Source organism: Trachypithecus francoisi, unplaced genomic scaffold, assembly GCF_009764315.1.
Source record: "Trachypithecus francoisi isolate TF-2019V2 unplaced genomic scaffold, Tfra_2.0 Lachesis_group17, whole genome shotgun sequence".
In the NCBI taxonomy this organism is placed as follows: Eukaryota; Metazoa; Chordata; class Mammalia; order Primates; family Cercopithecidae; genus Trachypithecus; species Trachypithecus francoisi.
In genome coordinates, this window is record NW_022681462.1 from 18,779,157 (window position 1) to 18,801,679 (window position 22,523).

General features: G+C 43.1%; 1 protein-coding gene across 1 annotated transcript in view; it reads left to right on the forward strand.

Annotated features, from left to right (window-relative positions):
• The window catches only part of PLEK (pleckstrin), a 33,638-nt gene extending 12,879 nt beyond the window's left edge, over positions 1 to 20,759 (forward strand). Inside the window, exons 2-9 of the mRNA XM_033239281.1 lie at positions 2,126 to 2,281; positions 2,521 to 2,702; positions 5,311 to 5,402; positions 9,409 to 9,593; positions 11,325 to 11,429; positions 16,455 to 16,538; positions 17,394 to 17,463; positions 18,994 to 20,759. Of these exons, the coding sequence (XP_033095172.1) occupies positions 2,126 to 2,281; positions 2,521 to 2,702; positions 5,311 to 5,402; positions 9,409 to 9,593; positions 11,325 to 11,429; positions 16,455 to 16,538; positions 17,394 to 17,463; positions 18,994 to 19,130 (1,011 nt within the window). The 3' untranslated portion in view covers positions 19,131 to 20,759. The remainder of the gene's footprint in view (positions 1 to 2,125; positions 2,282 to 2,520; positions 2,703 to 5,310; positions 5,403 to 9,408; positions 9,594 to 11,324; positions 11,430 to 16,454; positions 16,539 to 17,393; positions 17,464 to 18,993) is intronic.
• The last annotated feature ends 1,764 nt before the right edge of the window (positions 20,760 to 22,523 follow it).

A 22,523-nucleotide genomic window follows, 5' to 3' on the forward strand; every position in this document is an offset into this window, starting at 1 on the left:
TACTAAACATTTTACCCAAAGACATGTACAACTAATAAGTGGTTGACATGAGGCTCAAATGTAGGTTCAAGGTTTGACCCCAAATCATAGCATACATTGAAGCATCCTAAATACTTCAAGCATCATTGTACGACTTGTCATGCAATAATGGAGGAGGCCTGCAAGTCTGAGGCAGGCTGGGTTATTCACAACTCCAAACCTTATTCCACCAGAAGAGAAACCAAAGGGAGGTGTGTTTCCTCACAAATACATTCACGCAGATCCTCAGAGCCTTCAGCTTTCCCATTCATTACTCCACATGGCAACTGGCTAAATATTTTTGACTCTTCCTCATTGGGATGATAGTGATGCCAGTTCATTATCACTTTTCTGAGAATAGGGAGGATGAAGGAGCAGCTGTTTATTGTGTTGGAAACTCAAAGCATGGAAGACATTCATACATGGCCATCTGTGAAGATATTTAATAATACAACCTCTCATTTGTAGAGCACATTTGAACTTACAAAGTCTTACCCAAATTATTTCATTTCATATCTGCTAGAAATCTCGGAGGTAGTCATTCTTATCATTTTAGTGCTGGGAACTGAGCCTTAGAGAGGGCAAGTGGCTTACACAAGTGTGGGCAGTATGAAAACAATAGAGCCAGCTGGGAGTGGTGGCTCACACCTGTAATCCCAGCACTCTGGGAGGCTGAGGCAGAAGCATCACTTGAGACCAGGAGTTCAAGACCAGCCTGGCCAACATGGTGAAACCTTGTCTCTACTAAAAAAAATAACACAAATATTAGCTGGGTGTGGTTGTGCATACCAGTTACCTGGGAGGCTGAGGTGGGAGAATCGCTTGAACCTGAGAGGCAGAGGTTGCAGTGAGCTGAGATTGTGCAATTGTACTCCAGCCTGGGTGACAGAGAGAGGACATGTCTCAAAAAAATAAAATAAAATAAAATAAAATAAAATAAAATAAAATAACAGAGAGAGAGAGAGTGCTTGAGCTAGATCATCTAAGATTCAACCAGCCATCTCAGCAGTGTTGCCAGAGCTTATAAGTGAAGGCAGATTTGGGGTAAAACCAGCTTTTATTTATACCTGTCTTCAGTGAGTCAGATTAGTTGGTTTGCAGGCCATATTTTGAAAACCACTAGGTTTTAGGATATTTAATTCTTTCTCCAATTCTGACTAACCCTCCCAAGGATTGAAATGTTCTAAAACCCTTAAAAATAAAACCCTTCCAACCAAACACCAATAATTATCATTTTTGTGTTTTTTTCTCCTTAAAGTAGGCAGTTAAACATGTAAAAATAAATAAAGACTTCAAAAAAAAAACTATACTCTAAGATCATGTGTAAGATGTAGTTTCGGAAGCAAGATCTGCCGGCAGTTCTTACACATAGTGGGGGTGAGAATGTTACTATGAGGTGGCTTCTTTGTGGTTCTTAATGGTGTGAACCAGGCATGAAAAGGAAGGCGCAGGGGAAATCATAGCAGGAAAGGGTTTGGGTGGGGATGAAGTAGACAATAAGAAGGACTGGTTGCTCTTTTCAGTGAAATGTGATAGCTGCTAGCATTTGGCAGTTTGGGAAATGATCTTCTTTTGTACTATTTTAATGAACATCCCCTGTGTGCTCAGTATCATGAGCCAAGGAAAGTACCTGATAGTGCAATTGCCATGGAGAAGGAAAGATAACCATACTGAAGACAATTAAAGAACTATATGAGGAAGTATATAACAAAGTTCCAGGACGTGTGGCACATTCAGTGAGAAAAGTAGGAGGCGCCCCTGAGATCAGGGTGGGTCTGTGCAGTTTGGGAAGCCTCATCAATGAGGTGGCTAAGCTGAGCCCTGAAGGATGGGGAGAGGTTAGGCAAGGGGAGAAAGAGGAGATGGCAGAGTTGGGAAAGAGTATTCCAGAGAGTGGGGTCAGCTTGGGCAAAGAACTGGGAGTAGAAATGAGAATGGCTCCCCAAGAAGCCACTGATTTCAGAGGATTTGTGTTGAAGGAACAGAGATGATGTCACAAAACATTTTAGAAACCAACTGTAAGTAAAAATAGAATCTTCCCTGTTAGGAAGAAAATACAGCGTGCAAAGAGCCCTGCCCACCTTAGCTGTTTTGGTTGTCATTACAGGGGAGCGTGTTCAATACGTGGAAACCCATGTGGGTTGTACTGTTAGAAGATGGAATTGAATTCTATAAGAAGAAAAGTGACAACACCCCCAAAGGAATGATCCCGCTGAAAGGGAGCACTCTGACTAGCCCTTGTCAGGATTTTGGCAAAAGGATGGTGAGTTGACATCACGAGCTGCCGTGAGCCCCTGGTCAGGCACTCACCTTTTGGTGCAAGCATCGCCTACAATGTGGGTGGTGCTCCCTGGGCTGATCCCTCTCACCACCACCCACACCCCACCCTGGCATTTGGATTTCTCTTGACCAGAACAGTTTTAGGCCAATGGCCTCTGCTTCATGAGGGGCCCCACGCCCTTGAAATAAGTCATTCCTAATGGGACATGTTTTGATTTTCAGTTTGTGTTTAAGATCACTACGACCAAACAGCAGGACCACTTCTTCCAGGCAGCCTTCCTGGAGGAGAGAGATGCCTGGGTTCGGGATATCAAGAAGGCCATTAAATGCATTGAAGGAGGCCAGAAGTTTGCCAGGAAATCTACCAGGAGGTCCATTCGACTGCCAGAAACCATTGACTTAGGGTGATTTTCTGTGTTTACTTCTCTTTATCCGTTCCTTCTGATAGACACAAACATAGCAGATCCCACTCCAAGGCTTGCTCTGGCCACCTCTGATGTTGTATCCACTCTGCCAGGTCAATACTGGCACTTGGTGAACTAAAATGTTTACCTGGGTCTGAAGGAGTGATCCAAGGCCTACCAGCTGAGGAGAGGAGGCTAATGGAGTACAAATTCCCTCACATTGGGTACGAGAGAGAGAGAGAGAGAGAGAGAGAGAGAGAGAAACATAATCATTGCATTTATAAAGTAGCCACAATAAGTCAGTCTTGAAATAAAGCTTTAGGATCTTCAGGTAGAAAGGAAAAGGCAGGGGCTATGCATCCAAGCAAGCAAGGTTTCAAGTTCAAGTTCGTGCATTTACACACTCAGGAAGGGCCAGCCAGGGTAAACACCTATCCTGGTGGAAGCCATTTATGCCCTGACCTGGTTTAATGGCCTCTGATGTTGGCTGACTTGGAATTGCAGGTGATAGTTGTAGCCTAAAGGTGGTCAGAGGCCAACAGGAAGATCTAGCCCCTGACAGAGGTTGGAAATGGGATTTCTTCCTTCCTGGATATCTCACATCTTTGTCACATGAGCCCCTTTCTCTAGGAGTCCCTTTCTTCTAGGTAGTTTTGCTTTTTTGTTGAGCATTCCCTGAAACAGGAGCCCTGTCGAGACGAATCCCATGCTGGCTGCTTAAAATGTCCAACAAGAATTTTGTTTTTATGGAGGGCGGGGTGGGGAGAGGCACTGAGAGGAGCCTAAAGACACCCCTTCTGCACTTCTGCATGATGAACACAAGACTTGGCATGGCACAGGAGTTTGACAGAGTTTGTGGACTGAGCTGAGTGAGACTCAGCAGCCCCCCTCACCACAAAAGCTTTTTGGCAAAGAGCTCCAAGGAGGCACCCAGTATAGCTGCAGCTGCTGACGGGGGCCATCGAGTGACCACAGTTCTGGCCAGGGCTGTCAGAACTAAGTGGGAAAAATGCTGGGACTACAAGGAGCCACAGGATACACGGAAGGGGCCTTCTGTTTTGTTGCTTAGAACTTCTCTCGTAAGGCTATCTTTGATGTATTACTCCAAGGACAAAAACGAGAACTTCTCACCATTTTGCCTTATATCTCGTCATTTTAAAGATAAGACATATGCTTACTGGAAGCATTCACTTTCTTAAAGGCAAATGTCTACCACAGATGGTCCCTCAAAGAGCATTAAAGAATTGGGATATGAGGTGAAGGGGTGGCCTGCCCCTCCACACCTGTGAGTGTTTCTCGTTAGGTGGAACAAGAGACTTGAGAAAAGAAATGAGACAGAGAGACAAAGTATAGAGAAAGAAAAAGTGGGCCCAGGGGACTGGCGCTCAACATACAGAGGACCTACGCCAGCACCGGTCTCTGAGTTCCCTCAGTATTTATTGATCATTATCTTTACCATCTTAGAAAAAGGGAAGTGGCAGGATAATAGGATCATCTTAGGGAGAAGGTCAGCAGTAAAACATATGAATAAAGATCTCTGTGACATGAATAAGTTTAAGGAAAAGTGCTGTGCCTTGATATGCATGTGTAAACATCCCCATAAACCTTTTTAGTGCATAAAGAGCAGCATTGCCACTAGCATGTCCCACCTTCAGCCCTAAGGCGGTTTTCTCCTTTCTCAGTAAACAGAACATACAATCGAGTTTTACATCGAGATGTTCCATTGCCCAGGGATGGGCAGGAGACAGATGCTTTTCTCTATCTCAACTGCCAAGAGACCTTCTTTCCTCTTATACTAGTCCTCCTCAGCACAGACGCTTCACGGGTGTCAGGCTGGGGAACGATCAGGTCTTTCCCTTCCCACGTGGCCATATTTCAGACTATCACATGGGGAGAAACCTTAGACAATACCTAGCTTTCCTAGGCAGAGGTCCCTGCAACCTTTGGCGGTGTGCGTGTCCCTGGGTACTTGAGATTAAGAGAATGGTGATGACTTTTCACAAGCATACTGCCTTCAGGCACTTGTTTAACAAAGCACACCCTGTATAGCCCAAAATCCATTAAACCTTGAGTCACCACAGCACATGTCTCTTTCAAGGACAAGGTTGAGGGTAGGGTCACAGATTAACAGCATCTCAAATACAGAACAAAATGGAATCTCTTATGTCTACTTCTTTCTGTATAGACACAGTAACAATCTGATCTCTCTTTCTTTTCCTCACCTGAGGATTGTGGGACATTAAAGATCTAGAATGTGTAGAAAATGGACCCTGAGAACTTTTCATCTTTGACCTCTAAATTGGGGCAACTTTCCATCCCAGGCGCCAATAATTAAATCAACAAAGAGCTGAATGAATTTAAGAGAATTTAGGAGATGTTAAGTACCTCCCAGCATTGCTAAACGCTGTGCAGGCTACAGAGTCATGCAGATACGAATGCTGCCCCTCCACTATTTATGATCTGATGGAGGGAGACTAAGCTCAGGGGATACCTGGGGATGGGGAGCTTGTGTTCACCTCCCAGACAGAACTTGACATTCTGAAATGTTCCCACCCATCCAACTGGGTTTTCTTTTCTTTGTTTCTTTTTTTTTTTAATCTCTGTGCAGTGCCTTATATTTGTCCATGAAAGACAGTGAAAAAGGAATAAAAGAACTGAATCTAGAGAAGGACAAGAAGATTTTTAATCACTGCTTCACAGGTAAAAGCACTTGCAGGCCTGAAATAGGGCAACTGGGAAGGCGATATGGAGTCCTCCTTTGGCCTCGTCTGTGAGGTGGGGGTATGAGGTATGGGGGTTGGAAGGGGTCCCAGAATGCAGCCTGGTAAGCCTGAGAATGAAGCTCCTGCAGAGTGAAAATAGAAAGAAGTTTGTTGTTCAAGCTAACGATTTTGTTCAAGCTTTATTTGTTCAAGTTAACATTTGTTCAAGCTAACATTCCAATCAAAGGATTTTTTTTTCTCAATAAATGGCATTATGTTGAGGCTTACTAAAAATAGACACAGAATTGGATAAGATGCAACCCTTACTACAATAAACAGGGATTAAGGCATACAATGTAAGTTGTAAATGACAACATTAGGGCTATCAGAGGCTGCACAGGCTCAGGTATTAAGTGCTATGAGTTTAGGTAGTATGGTGTAGTGGTTAAAAACATGTCCTTTAGAGCCAGACTACCTTGGTTCAAATCCTGGCTCTGCAAATTACTAGTTACAAAACCTTGGCTCAATAACTTAGCCTCTCTGTGCTTCACTTTCTCTGTCTATTTAGTGGGATAATCACAGTGCACCTACCTCACAGGCTTGCCATTATGTGTGTAGAGCAGTGCCTGGCACACACTCAGTGCTGTATGGTGCAAGCTCAAGTGGTTATTGTGTTTTAAGGGGTCACATGTCTGTACAACCAATTCCAGGGGTTCAGAAAAAGAGAAAGAGCTCAGGGGTTGATGGGATGAATAGGAGGTGGCATCCAAATTTGACCCTGAAAGATGGGTAGAATTTCATTAAATATTTTTGAGAGGAGTTTTGATGAGGTGGCAGGGCAGAGGATGGGCAGAGGATGGTGAGGACAAAGTTATGAGACAGACATGTGTGGAATACGCATCTAGAAAAAGAAACTGACCAGCCTAGTAGGGCTGATGGTTCATCACGGGGAGCAAAATGGGATGTATAATTTGGTACTAAGTTTGTCAGATACCAGGCTTGGCTTTCTTATGGTGACAAGAGAGATCAAAGGAAGAAAACTCTGAGCTGATACAGCAAATGTAGAATCTAAGAGGATGTGCTGTCAACAGATAATCCATGAAATCGGTCCGGGTCAGGATCGGCAAGGCTAAGGGGAAAAGGCTATGATCAGTCCCCGGGGGGAATGAGCCTCAGAGTCAAGGCAGCAGCCCATGAGCATCAGACAAGGCAGGGCTGAGATTTGGGATTAAGACACCAAGCTGCGGGTGGTGGTATGAGAAAGTGACAAGAGCAAGGCAAGGTCCTAACTCTAGTAGGACCGAGGTCACTGCAACCACCTTGGGCAAAGGGAACAGGAGGGGATTTCAGTGTCAACTCGGGCACACAATCCAGGTCTGATTGATTTCCTGCATAATGTGTTACTGAGTCCCAGAGTATTGGTCTTCTTCTTCTCCTTCTCCTCCTCCTCCTCCTCCTCCTCTCCTCCTCCTCCTCCTCCTCCTTCTTCTTCTTCTTCTTCTTTTCTTCTTCTTCTTCTTCTTCTTCTTCTTCTTCTTCTTCTTCTTCTTCTTCTTCTTCTTCTTCTTCTTCTTCTTCTTCTTCTTCTTCTTCTTCTTTCTCTCCTCCTCCTCCTCCTCCTTCTTCTTCTTCTTTTTCCTCCTCCTCCTCTTCTTCTCCTCCTTCTCCTTCTCCTCCTCCTCATTCTCTCCTCCCCCTCCTCCTTCTCTTCTTCTTTTTCTTCTTCTTTCTTCCTCTTCCTCTTCCTCTTCTTTTTCTTTCTTCTTTTTCTTCTTCCTCTTCCTCTTCTTTTTTTTTTGAGACGGAGTTTCACTTTTGTTGTTCAGGCTGGTGTGCAGTGGCGCGATCTTGGCTCACTGCAACCTCTGCTGTTCGGGTTCAAGCATGATTCTCGTGCCTCAGCCGCCTGAATAGCTGGGATTACAGATGTGCACCACATCTTTAATTTTTGTGGCTAATTTTTGTGTTTTTAGTAGAGATGGGGTTTCACCATGTTGGCCAGACTGGTCTCAAACTCGCAACCTCAGGTGATCTGCCTGCCTTGGCCTTTGAAAGTGGCCTGTAATCCCTAAGATTCCAAGTGGGCTAGTACCTCTTGAATCCCTCTTGTTGAAGGTCAGGGTGGATTCTGGACATTTCTATGGGTGGAGCCTTCATGGGGGAGTCAGGTGGCCTCGGTTGGGAGATGAAGGCTGCAGCAGAGCCTGGGACCCAGCAGTGCTGACACATGATGGGAGACCTTAAATGTCCGACGACTGGGAGACTAGACCAAACTTATCTTTCAGGCTTCAGCATGCCTCACCGAGTGGGCATGGATGCAAGGGTTGGAACATTGAAAAGTGACAGCCCAGGGTAGTTGTGACTTTGGTATAAGATCACTCAAATTCCCTGAGCCTTAGTTTTCTCATCCTTAAAATGAGGACTGCACTTCTGCCCTGCCTCTTTACAGGCTGCTATGAAGATAGAAAGAAGAAATACAGTGTCACTTAGTTTATCCTTGTGCAGAAAGAAAAGTGAGCAAAAGCCTTTCATACATGAAATTCACAGAAGGCTCGCTATCCAACTGCTGTCACTCCTGTTTTGAGGGTGGCATCCCTACTGCTTTTGCCTGGATGACAGGACAGGCAGGCTGTCATGTTGACTCCCTTGTTGGCTACATTTTTAAGGAACACACTGCTTTTTATTTTTTAGTTTTTAAATTGACACATAATGGTACATGTTTATGGGGCACAATTATGTTCTGATACACATATACATTGTGCAATGATCAAATCATGGTAATTAGTGTATCCATCACCTCAAATATTTATCATTTTTTTGTTGTAAGAACAAACGTGCTGTTTTTAATACAAAGCTTCATTGTAACCTGCTAATAATCCAAAGTATGGGTCAATTTCATTTTCTTCTCTTTGCAATCATCTCTTGAGGCAGAAGGTTGCTTAAATGATTTCTCAAGGTCCCTGCTAGACTCTGCAAAGGCATGACAATCAGTGCAGGTGATGTCATCAAATTTTTCTTTAGGACATATAGCCATCACATTATTTCCTATTTAAAAACTTGCAATGATTTCCCATTAGTCAAATTTCTTACTGTGCCATCAAAGCTCTCCCCACCCACCCTACACCTCCCTCCTCCTCTTGTTTCCTTTTGCCTTCTTCCCACCAACTCCTCCCCTGTCCCATGGGGCTGCTTTATGCCTGAGTGCATCTGTTCACACTGCTGCCCCCTCAGCCTGTGCTGGTTCCTCTGCATCCTGCCTCATATGCTTGGCAAACGCCTACTCATGTTTTAAGCCTCTGCCCAGTGTCACTTCCTGTATGAATCTTTTCCTGATGGTGCATGCACAACCCTCTTCTCTCACCTCCTCCACCTCTTTCACACCTTCAGATTAGACCCAGTAGTCTCGTGACTTATAGCAGAGTACTTGTTACAAGACTTATTTATGACACCCATCATGCCCTTTTACAGTCCTTGAGGGAATTTCTCCAACACCCAGTAGAGTACCTAGCATCTAGTAGGTGCTCAGTAAATGTTTGTTCATTAATGGGATAAGTGAGTGGGTTAGTAAAACCCATTTCCTTGATGCATGTGTTGCTTTTTTTTTTGACAAAGACTTTTTTATTTTTTTATTTTTAAAGTTATTATATTTTGAGATAGAGTCTTGTTATGTTGCCTGGGCTGGTCTTGAACTCCTGGGCTCAAGTGATCCTCCTGCTTCAGCTTCCAGAGTAGCTGGGACAACAGGTGTGTCACCATACCTGGTCGTGTGTTTCTTCTTAAGCAGCATGTAGATGTTCTTAAAAACCCTTTACATAGTTTGTTTGTTTGTTTGTTTGTTTCTAGTGGGTATCTATCCCACTGGTTTTGTTTTCTCTTTCTTGAAATAACAGGGGAGACAAGACAAGTCAGACCTGTGGGTGCGCTGGAGTCAGTTCAGGGGTGATTTTCAGGGGCTTGTTCTTTGGTAAGAAAGAGTTAACCTTCCCTGTGCTTGTCCCATCTAGGTAACTGTGTCATTGATTGGCTAGTATCCAACCAGTCTGTTAGGAATCGCCAGGAAGGCCTCATGATCGCTTCATCGCTGCTCAATGAGGGGTATCTGCAGCCTGCTGGAGACATGTCCAAGAGTGCAGTGGATGGAACTGCTGAAAACCCTTTCCTGGACAACCCTGATGCCTTCTACTACTTTGTAAGAAAAGCTCCCCATCTCTTCTTCCTGTAAGGGAGGCTGCCCTGAGCAGATTCTAGATTGATTTCAGGTCGTAGACATCTACAGAGCGCTGTTAGGCAGCAGGTAGGGACATCAGCCAGGAAGAACAAGGGAACACCTGAAGTTTCCAGGCCCATTTAGAGCTTCTGTTATACCAGCATTTCCCGACTCAACAGCTGCCCTCTCCACAACACTCGCCCTGTCCAAGTGAATTTGTTATTATAAAAGGATACTACTGTTTACTTGAAAAAAAAGTTTTAATGGACGTTTTAAAGTTGATTGTTTCCTATCTATTTATTTATTTATTATTTATTTTTTAGACATAGTCTTACTCTGTCACCTAGGCTGGAGTGCAGTGGTATCATCTTGGCTCACTGCAACCTCTGCCTCCCGGGTTCCAGCGATTCTCCTATCTCAGCTTCCCGAGTAGCTGGGATTATAGGCATGCACCATCACTCCCAGCTAATTTTCCTATTTTTAGTAAAGACAAGATTTCACCATGTTGGCCAGGCTGGTCTCGAACTCCTGACCTCAAGTGATCCACCTGCCTCTGCCTCCCAACTATCTATTCTTATTCTAAGCAATAATTCATTTATAAAACTGTCTTAGACCCTAGTCCATGGCAAGCATTCTCTAAGACAAGAAGATATAGCCATGTAGACAAGTGTGCTGGGGGGACAGGCAAAAATCCCGCCCTCCTGCAGCTTCCTTTCCAGGGGGGAAGCTATAAATCACAGGTTTGATGTGTTAGGTGCATTGTTCCAAATATACATTAAAACACGTGACTCTGAATTAAAAATGTGTCCATAGATGTCACTTCCTGCAGTCATCTTGTGTACCTCCCACAGTATGCTTACCCATGATTGGGAAACACTGTATTATACAGTCAACCTATTCTTAGGCCACCTGAGAAATTCAGCAATGGTGGATTTCTTGGGGGATTTTGGCAGTTTTGTTTCTATTTTAGATCAGAGCACAGAAGTTAGGAAGTTGCCTAAGAGAACCATCCTTCTTATAAACATGAAGTGAACACCCTAGAGAGTTTCATTTCACTTTAGGGGAAGTTCCACAGTCTGTTTCTGTTTTTTTTTTTTTTTTTTTTTTCTTTTTTTCTTCAGTCCTTTGATCTGGTCATTTATAGCCATTTCAATGCAGGATTCTAAAAATACCCATCACAGTGGCTCCTCTTCCTCGGTCTGATTCATCATCCACTTTTGCTGAGCAAGTCCCAATTCCCTCATAACCTCAGGGGAAGAGGCTGGACATGGGCTTTCACTTTTCTCCAAGAGGGGGCTCAGTGGCAAATGTTGAGCTGGTGATAGTATTGCGAATGAGAAATTAGCCTGCCCTGCTTCCAAGGATGTGACTATGATATCCCAAGAGAAGGAAGGCTTTGAAGGCAGACATGTGCCTGGTTAGGAAGATGGAGCTAAAGTTAGGATACAGCTTGGGAAACCCTCCAGAATAAAAGGATATTGACAAAATCACACCTGAGTGGAGGCAAGAAAGGAACAGTCCCTGAAACAAGTAAAAGGAGGAGGAGAAACTCGCTTATCAAGGACCTTTGAAGTTCAGATTGGGATGTACACAGGAATGGAGGAAAATGAGGAGGCTGCCCTTATGGTTGGAGGGGAAGGGGAAATGGAGATGGCACAAGTTGCAATGTGCCAAAGACTGGCGAAGTCAGCTTGCTGTTTGATTTCCCAACAGCCAGACAGTGGGTTCTTCTGTGAAGAGAATTCCAGTGATGATGACGTGATTCTGAAAGAAGAATTCAGAGGGGTCATTATCAAGCAGGGATGTTTACTGAAGCAGGTGAGTGGCCACCACTGCTCCTGTCTAGCCTTCTCCCTTTACAAGGTCCTTTTTGTTTCTAAGTTACCCAGTGACTTTTGGTTTGTTTGGTTAATAGTCAAGCAGAAAATGAAACTCACGGAGTGAAAGATGGATGAGTAGCTCTGTAGATATCAAAGTGGCTTTAGGTCAGGAAGATTGAGTTTGACAGGGCAGAAGATGTCCCTACAAGTAGGAAAATGCCTCTTTTATCCGTATCATAGTGAAAAAAAGATGTTTTAAGAAAAATATGGCCGGAGGAGATAAATTGTCTAAGAGATGGCATTCAAAAGACAAAGCTGTCCCATGGTAAAAGTACTTCCATTTTACCTGTCTCTCCTGCCTTCAAAACAACCAGGAAAACAGGAACAGGCCACGCCCAGAAGAGGAACAGAGTACACCACTGAGAGCAAAAAAGAGTCATTCCAGTCTGTGGGTAGGGCATGGCAAGACCGAAACCTGGGCATGCAGAGGCCAGTTCACAGGAACAGCAGGCAAAAGTCAAATGCAGATTGAGGGCATGGACAGAGTCCTGGGGGGATGTCCAGGTGTCCAAAGGTACAGGCCACCATCAGTCTTGGAGGCAAGGGCTGGGGAGTGCTGAGGAGCCCCAGTCGGTTACCAGGTGCCAAGGCATACGATGTCAAGAAGTAAGAGATGGACAGGGGCCGAGATGACTGAGGAAGCCAGGGCCAGCACCTGGTGGAGGAAGTCGCAGGAAGACATGAGAATATTCAGGGGGAAGCTAGTTGATACTAGTACAAGGCATCTTAGAGGCCAAGGCTGCTTTGCAGGACCAAGGTCTTGCCTTCCTGGCTGCACTGTGAGCTGCCTTAAAAGCGCTGCTTAGTATATAATGGAGAGAATTGGTTGCCATCAGGAGATTTCCATGTACTGTCTATAGGCTCCATGGGACTGGGGGATTTGATTTACTTCATGTTAGGACTCTGAATGTCCATCTTAGTGATTAATGGAATGGGCAAGGAGGGAAGAACCAGAGAAGAGCCCATATTTACATTTATAAAGAGGGACTCTGGGCTGGGCTAGCTGAAAGGAGGTATAGGTATGGATTTTGAGTTTCACTGGGGGAAGTGGGACATTCGAATGGAAAAATTACCTTCACATCAGGTTTTAAGAGAACAGTATTCTAAGAAACATATGGCAAGGATTTATAAAGAATTCATGGACTATTGTAATATATTTTATGACGGGGTGACCAGCTGGCTAGAGTAAAGGAAAGGCATGGGGCAGGGCCAGCCTTATACCGGAAAGGCTCGGGCAGTTGCCCATGGACAGTTTGCCCACTGTTGCTTTCTCGTTGGTTCTGACAAACATTCCTATGTTCCTGATTCTTTGATTGCAGGTGCTGGAATGTGGCTATTAAGCAAGAAGAGTAACTTGGGAGGGAATTTCCTTATTTTGTTGATTTCTTCCGTCATTCTATATTGTTCTCAGTTATTTCTTGAATTAGTTGATTGGACAAGCCCTAATCTAGAATGGGGCTCTTGGAAAGCCAAGGAAGAAGGTTAATAAAGAGTAAAGTTGGGCTGGAGCCATATCTCAGCGAAGCAGCCCAGTGGGAGACCTGGGATGGTCAAAACTTGTGTGTGGGTAATGGTGCCTGGATGTATTTTGAAGACAATAGGGACAAGGATTGAACTTACGTGTTTTCCTTTGCCTTCCTTTGCCTGGCCTTTGATAGGTACAATTTTGCCTTAGCTAGCTTGGTTGGTGCACATTTTAATACCCCAGGGAACTGTTAAAACTGCATGCCAGGCCAATTAAATCAGAGCTTCTGGATTTTTACAGCTTCCAGTTGATTCTGATGTGCAGCCAAGGCTGAGAACCACTGAGCCAGCCTTTTTCTTAAAAGCGAATTTATTCTATTATCAGTATACAAGTTAAATAGTCTCTCTTAGAAGCTTCCTTTTTATGTGAAGAAAACAGAAATCTATGTTCATGCAGGAATTTTGTTCTTTTACAAATTCTTTCCTCTGAATCTTATTTTTTTTCAGGGGATGGGGAGGAAAAACCTTTTCAATTTGAATGGACACTTCCCCTTGATGTTTCTAACCTCCTAGCTCAGTGGTTAGTAACCATGGTTTACATCAAAATCACCCAAGGGAATTCTCAGCATTTTAAAACTTTGTTTTAAAATCCAAAAGTAAGCCTCCCTTGTGTTTGCTACTGGGAGTTAGCCAGGATTAACCTCATAGAAGGCTTGTTATAATGAAAAAGGACACCTGTGCTCCACACCTCACAGATGGGAAGTAGCTGTGGCCAACAGGAGGCCATCACCCCTGCCCCATTATTTCCACTTTTCTCATCTCAGGATAAATAATCTTACTTGGCAACAAGTTTGAGGATGAATGATCTTAGATTACGTTCAGTATAATCCCTTTTTATGTAATTGTTTCTGCTATAACAATGAATAAAGTATCTGCTTGTTTAATTCTCAACCACATTTAGATTCCTTGAGGGAGAGGAACAATGTGTTATATATGCTTCTCTTGTATCTGCTGCAGAGTTCAGCATCCTTCTTGATTTATCATAGACAATGAACACTTGGGGAGCTAGTTAAGTCAAATATAAGTAAATGACTTTGACAGTTCAGTGGCAACTCTTGGAAACCCAAGGCATACAAGCATTTCTTAATATTCCTTAGAAAATACTCATTAAGTGAAAGATGACCAGAAATGTACCACTAACATCCAACTCTTCAATGTGTCACATTGTGATGTCAGTGAGGGCTTAAAGGGAATATGGTGGTTGGGCAACATTTGCTGATTTCATATCCTCTTGTTGCCTTCCTCTTCCATTGACTCATAATAAGTTGGTGATTGTCCAGCAATTGCGCAATACAGCGTGATACGTGTGTCTGTCAGTGAAGAGGAAATGGTATGGGGTGGCAACTGTTGTGTCGTTATTCTGAAGGGCAACATTACTTAAGGCAAAGAGCAGCAATGTACACTTTTGGAAGGCTATGCTTTGCAAAAGCCATTTTGGACATGATATAGCAGGTAGGAATATTTTCTGTCCTTGCATATGACTCTGCAGGGGTTCCAGCTCCATCCTTCAGGAAGTAGAAAGTTCTTTGGAAATGAATTCCTTCACCAAATGTTTCGCTAAAAAACTTAGGCCCATTTCTGAAAGCTTCCTTGAAGCTCCTCTGGATTTATAAAGGAGGCACTATTTGCTAAAACCACACACGTTTTACTGCTTTCAGCACAAGTACAATGAAAAATGTTGGAAAATTTGTATACATGCTTGCCAATATGTGGTGGTTTAAAAATTACAAATAAGGCCGTGCGCAGTGGCTCATGCCTGTAATCCCAGCACTTTGGGAGGCCGAGGCGGGCGGATCACGAGGTCAGGAGATCGAGACCATCCTGGCTAACACAGTGAAACCCCGTCTCTGCTAAAAATACAAAAAATTAGCCGAGCGTGGTGGCGGGCGCCTGTAGTCCCAGCTACTCGGGAGGCTGAGGCAGGAGAATGGCGTGAACCCAGGAGGCGGAACTTGCTGTAAGCCGAGATCGCGCCTCTGCACTCCAGCTTGGGCGATGAGCAAGACTCCATCTCAAAAAAAAAAAAAAAAAAAAAAAAAAAATTACAAATAATATTTCTTGTATTGGTAAGATAGAAACCATGTATCTTTTAATATAATATTATTTTTGGCTTCTGGAGTTATTTGAATTTTCTGTGGGAAATCATAGAGTCAGGTTTACCATGACAGTTTAAAATCTGCTATACACTAATGGAAATAACTTGGTAACTCATGGCAAGTACAAACAGATATGAAGCAGCCGCTGTGGCACTGGGGAACAAAGATAAGCAAGACACAAATCCCACCCATAAAACTCAGTCTAGACAATGTCAGCGTTTAATTCTTTTGGGAAAGGACAAGTCATCACCTTCTTTCTTCTTCTTCTTTCTTCCTTCCTCTTTCCTTCCTCCTACCTTCCTCCCCCTTTTCTCCTCCTCCTCCTCCTTCTTTCTCCTCCGCCTCCTCTTCCTCCTCTTCTTCTTCCTTCTTCATCATGTCTGTTCTAGCAACATGCATTTCCACTCCTACTGCAGATACCTAAGATTTAGTTCCTAATAATTTTATGCCTGGATCTTTGTGATCCTTCCCTAATGAATTCTTTCTTACTCATTATCTTTTCCCTGGCTTTCCTTTAACCTAGCCAGCTGGTCCATCCTGCGCTTTGTCACCATATTAATCTTCTTAAAATGTAATTGTAATTCTTTCACTTCCTACTCAAAAGCCATCAACAACAAACCCTGCCTTTTATTTCCACTGAATCCCTGTCCACTTTTCCCACCTTACCTCTGCTGCTCTTCACAAACCCTACATTCTAGCCAGACTGGTCTTATTCAGCAACACCTGAGTATGTCTTTTGCATTCCCACCTCTGCTCTTGTGTTGTCAATTGTCCTCCTACCCACCTTTTCTTGCCCATCTAAATCCTGCGTCCCACATGGATAAATGCAGATCTTTATAAGGCTTTCTTTGATATCCAAAACACACAATCACACATTTCTTACTTAATGCCTCTGGAATCCATTATCTATACCAATTATTTGATTTGGGCATTTGCTACTTTATATTTCAACATAAGTCATAAACTCTTTAAAGATTTTTTAAATCTTAAAAATTTTTTAAATCTTAAAAAATCATAAACTCATCTTAAGCCTCTTTATTCCCCCTACATTACCTAACATAGTACATTGTACTTAATACTGCCTTATATCATACTAAAGCTGGAAGACAATAATTAGAAATAATCTAATCCACCTCTTTGATCTAATAACATCCAAATTATTAATTGGCTGTAGCACTATCTCCCTGACAAAGACCTAGGCTGGGGTATTGTTATCCTGGAGTTAGTATTTCATTTTCTCTTTCTTTTCTCAATTCAGCAAATAATTATTCTGTAGGTATTGTATGTGCAGAGTGATGCTGGGAATTCACCATCCTTTCTTTTGATGTTGATCCTGGATACAGGGGCATAGGAGGAAAAACTGGAAAGTGAGGAAGTTCATCCTGAGAGAAGACCCTGCCTACCTGCACTACTATGACCCTGCTGGGGTAAGATCCTGTGGTTCCTACATCCATTCAAATAAATAAATCCACTTCATTTATAATCGGGGCTTCCTATTCCCCCTCCACTCTGTTGATATCCCCTTTTTCTCTTTACTGGCCCACTTTTTTTTTCTCCCATTCTCCTCTATCTTTTTCTATCTACTTTCAATGCAAAGATCTGAGATCTTGGGCCTCTGAGGTCAGTACAAGCTTAGGGATGGAACAAAATATCACTATATTGTAATTTATTTGGTCAACTCAACATATTGTTTCCCCAGTCTGATATTTTCAGGGGAATTAAATCAGTCCATGGTTTAATATGCATAAAGGTGATAATTCCTCATCCAGATCAACTTGGAAGAGGGTATGAAATCCAGCAATTTGGGCTGTTGATTGTTGAAGAGGGCTTTTTCCACCATAAAATGAACCACTTTTAAAGCATGAAGACAACTCTGGGTAGGGTACTCAGCCTCTGCTTGTAGCACTGGGCTATTTAACTTCCCCTTGATGGTTATATTGCTGTATCAGGTGCTGGGACCAAAGAGCTCTGGAAACATGTAGCTCTTTTGTGGTGGGATGCAGTGACCTGAGCGTCTCCACCTCTCCTGTCACTTTTCTCCAGATTGAAGTCCAGATTGACTTGCATTTTCTCATCCAGCCTCCTGGGCCCACTGAAGCAGGGTGTGGAGGATCTGGGAGGACCCTAGATTTGGAAGCAGTTTTCTTTAATCTCCTTCTGCTCTTACTTATTTTGGGGACCCTGATGTATACCAGAGTGACTCTGGCTTTTTCACCAAGAGGATGAGGTCTATCTGTATGCTGTATTTTGGAAACATAACAAACAACTCCCTTCTTCTTTAGGCAGAAGATCCCCTGGGAGCAATTCACTTGAGAGGCTGTGTGGTGACTTCAGTGGAGAGCAACTCAAATGGTAAGATGAATTTCTGTGTGAGAGAGGTGTGTCTGCTCAGACTCCCCTCCCACACCTGGACATCCTGGGCCAACATTAATCAATCAATTAATTAATCAGGATAAGCAGGAATGGGCCAGGCATGGTGGCTCACACCTGTAATCCTAGCACTTTGGGAGGCCAAGGAGGGCAGATCACTTGTAGTCAGGAGTTCGAGACCAGCCTGGCTAACCTGGTGAAACCCCGTCTCTACTAAAAATACGAAAATTAGCTGGGTGTGGTGGCACATGCCTGTGAATCGTTTGAACTTGGCAGGTTGCAGTGAGCTGAGATTGTGCTACTGCAATCGAGTCTGGGTGACAGAGCAATACTCTGTCCCCCTCAGCCCGCCAAAAAAAAAAAAAAAGAAAAGAAAAGAAAAGAAAAAAAAAAAATAGCAGGAATGAATTTCCTGTCTGAAAACCTTGAAGAAACCAAGAGTTATTTTTTTTCTCCAAACTGCTGTCCAGGCTGTCTAGGCCTTGGGGAGTTGGATGGCTTTGTGGATGCCTCAAGCAAGTCCATAAGCAATGCTGGGAAAACTGCATCATTTCACAATGGCTTAGAAGAAGAGCAATGAAGGAGTTGTACTAGAGGACCCCAGACCACAAAGCTATGATTTGGTGCATGGAATAACCACGTGGGTGTAGTTTGACTTCTCAGGTGCTGAGGACAAATGGTATATCTGGGGAGATGTGGTTTTGACATCCCATACCCTGTTTTTGTCCTGACATTTTGGTTTGTAGTATGATAAATGCTGACAGGAAAACATCATAACTGCAAATGCCTAGAGTTTAACTATGCCTGAATTTGCCCACCTCCACTCCCACCACCTAGAATTATACTTTGGTTTTGGGGCAGAGAGCATGCTGGTTCTTTATTTGATTTGTGATGTTTTAAGTCTTGTCACAGTATTGACCACGTTATTGCCTTTTAGTCTTCAGCAGAACTCTGACTTAGCCCTTGATGAAAAACAGTTCAGGCTATACTTGTGGTACTATTGGTAGGTCTGGCTTTGTGTATGTATGTAAACATATATACACACACACACATATACAATAAATATATATTATAAATATAAATCTATATTAACAGAAACACAGGTAGATAGATAGATATCAGGAGCGACCCTTGATTTATATTATGAGCAGAGGTAAGGTACCCATTAGAAACTATTAGAGGTTACTCATTAAACACTGTTGCTATACCAAGGTGAGAAATTTAGTTTGTCTGTAAACTATGAAAGAAAATGTTTCTCCTTAAGTGTTTTACCTATTTCTTAAAAATATATATACATACACAATCATACTATGTATCTACTGTATCAATACTATACATATAACTGTGCAATGAATTATTCTATGATCATACTTTGTTTGTATGTTTGAAAGCCACATAGTCAATTTCCTTAGAACACGAAGAAAACAGAGATTTCATGGCTTGCAGAGAAGGGTGGACCAAGTGGTCTTTCTGACGCCTGTGTGTACTACCATTCTCCTTCTCTTTCCCCAGGCAGGAAGAGTGAGGAAGAGAACCTTTTTGAGATCATCACAGCAGATGAAGTGCACTATTTCTTGCAAGCGGCCAGCGCCAAAGAGCGCACAGAGTGGATCAAAGCCATCCAGGTGGCCTCCCGAACTGGGAAGTAAAGACACTCCTGCATTCCTCCTCCCCTCCTGCGGGAAGCCCCTGGACAAGCTGAGTCCAGGACCTGTCCACTTCTGTGACAAATCAATGGGAAAGAGCCCAGGGGTGGGAAGTTTTCATTTGCAGGGGGGTCTGAATGAACTCACCACGTGGCGCGCAAGGTTCCCCTGCATCGTATTGCTCACTGCAGTCCCTCCACCCCTCTCCATGACCCCCAAGCAGGTATAACAAGCTGTGCAGCCTCAGTAGGCTGCTTGCCCTCTCCAGGCCTCAGGGCCTCTTCTGGAAAATGAAGAAATTCAACTAGGAGATTCCTGAGGTTCCCCCAGCTTAAAAAAAAAAAAAAAAGTCTTCTAACGCTCACAGAAGTGAAAGCCTATCTAGTTGATCTGCTGGTGTCCTTCCTTGGCTAAGTCTTGGCCTTCGGTTATCTTCAGATGCACCAGAACCTGAGCCAAGGCTTCTCTCTGAAACTGTTGCTGATCTATAGTACCAGGAAGAAACCTCTTTTGTTCTCTTCAGCCATCTTCTACTTGCTCTTGGCCTCGAGATCGTGTAACAAAACGAAGGAGAGCTCTCTTCTTTCTTCCTCATCCTACTCAAAAACTTCCCGAGAGCAGTGGTGGCTTTGAGGGTTTTGACTTCTATTACTTTTCGCAGCCTGGAAAGTTGTGTCTTCTGGGAAAGAGACCCCGGGGAGGCCAGGAGTAGCTGAGGGTCTTTTCTGTGCCCTGAAGCCGCTCAGAGGAGGCCTATCCCACCCTGGGTTGAGGCTGATCTGAGAGGTTCTCCCTTTTTTCCTTTCTGGAGCATTTCTCTAACGTTTATTACAATTAGGAGGGGGACCCCACATCTGTGAGATTCTGTTTCATTCGAGGTTTACAGAAAAAAAAAAAAAGTGGTCAGATGCGTTCGCCCCATGGGTAAGAGGCCTGGGCAACTGCCTGGTGAATGTGTCTCCCGGCAGCTGTAGGAAGTGGAGGGGCTGAACTACCAGCCAGCTCATTGGATGATGGGTTAATTCAACAACTGCACTGAAAGGACTCAGAGCCACGCAGAACCCCTGAGAGGAGCTGTTAGCATTGCGTAGCATCTTCAGTTCTCCAGTTAATGATATTCTGTTTGTGCCTCAGCTTTAAGCACAAGTAGCAGCAGCTCCTGCTTGAGTTCTGAGGGCATCGTGGCCCTATGATTAACCAGAGTGATCTAACCTAGACTAAAATTGGGAACTTGTGTGCAATTTTTGACTTGACCACTGACTAGTGTGATTCTTCTCCAAGACTGAGAAAGACAGCACCCATTGAAGCAGATATGTGTGTGAAAGTATATTTTTCAATTCCAGATTTTTAATTTTAAGGCCCCAGGAAAGAAAGGAGAGTGGAACCTTTTTCCTCATTTTATCAATTCCTCTCTTGCCCTCTCTCAATTCCCCTGTAACATTCCTGAGGCTGTTCCTACTCCCAGATGGTTTTATCAAAAGCCTAGAGGTAAATAACTATCTTTTTCCCTGATTCTGTAATAAATTGTCTTTATAGAATATGCACAAGTTTTTCTACACTCAGTGTTAAAGTATTTATTAATGGGAAGTCAACTTAATGTTTTGAAATAAATATATGACTCTGTTTAATGCATTTTTGGTGTGATGACTCTGTTTTCCCTTCTATTGATAACTCTCCCCTCTGGCTGGGCATGGTGGCTCATGCCTGTAATCCCAACATTTGAGGGGCCAAGGCAGGTGGATCACTTGTGGTTAGGAGTTCGAGATCAGCCTGGCCAACATGGTGAAACCCCATCTCTACCTAAAAAAACAAACAAACAAATGACTCTCCTTTCTTACAACTCAGTTTTATTTACTAAGGGTAACACTATCTTTTATTTTTCATCATCACAATAGCTTTATGATTCTTTTTTATTATTATACTTTAAGTTCTGGGGTACATGTGCACAACATGCAGGTTTGTTACATAGGTATACATGTGCCTTGTTGATTTGCTGCACCCATCAACTCATCATTTACATTAGGTATTTCTCCTAATGCTATCCCTCCCCCAGTTCTCCACCCCCAAACAGGCCCCAGTGTGTGATGTTCCCCTCCCTATGTCCATGTGCTCCCATTGTTCAATTCCCACTTATGAGTGAGAACACGCGGTGTTTGTTTTTCTCTTGTTGTGTTAATTTGCTGAGAATTATGGTTTGCAGCTTCATCCATGTCCCTGCAAAGGACATGAACTCATCCTTTTTTATGGCTACATGGTATTCCATGGTGTATATGTGCCACATTTTCTTTATCCAGTCTATCATTGATGGGCATTTGGGTTAGTTCCAAGACTTTGTTCTTGGGAAGATTGCTGCAATAAACCTACATGTGCATGTGTCTTTATAGTAGAATTATTTATAATCTTTGGGTATATACCCAATAATAAGATTGCTGTGTCAAATGGTATTTCTAGTTCTAGATCCGTGAGGAGTCGCCACAGTCTTCCACAATGGTTGAACTAATTTACACTCCCACCAACAGTATAAAAGTGTTCCTATTTCTCCACATCCTTTCCAGCCTCTGTTGTTTCCTGACTTTTTAGTGATCAACATTCTAACTGGGGTGAGATGGTATCACATTGTGGTTTTGATTTGCTTTTCTCTAATGATCAGTGATGATGAACATTTTTTCATAAGTTTGTTGACTGCATAAATGTCTTCTTTTGAGAAGTGTCTCTTCATATCCTTTGCCCATTTTGTGATGGGATTGTTGGTTTTTTTTCTTGTAAATTTGTTTAAGTTCTTTGTAGATTTTGGATATTAGCCCTTTGTCAGATCCATAGATTGCAAAAATTTTCTCCCAATCTGTAGGTTGCCTCTTCACTCTGATGATAGTTTCTTTTGCTGTGCAGAAGCTCCTTAGTTTAATTAGATCCCATTTGTCTATTTTGACTTTTGTTGCCATTGCTTTTGGTGTTTTAGTCATGAAGTCTTAGCCCATGCCTATATCCTGAATGGTATTGCCTAGGTTTTCTTCTAGGGATTTTATGGTTTTATGTCTTGCATTTAAGTCTTTAATCCATCTTGAGTTAATTTTTGTATAAGGTGTGAGGAAGGGATCCAGTTTCAGCCTTCTGCATATGGCTAGTCAGTTTTCCCAGCACCATTTATAAAATAGGGAATCCTTTTTCCATTGCTTGTTTTTGTCAGGTTTGTCAAACAGCAGATGGTTGTAGATGTGTGGCATTATTTCTGAGGCCTCTGTTCTGTTCCATTGGTCTATATATCTGCTTTAGTAACAGTACCATGCTGTTTTGGTTACTGTAGCCTTGTAGTGTAGTTTGAAGTCAGGTAGCATGATGCCTCCAGCTTTGTTCTTTTTGCTTAGGTTTGTCTTGGCTATGTGGGCTGTTTTCTGG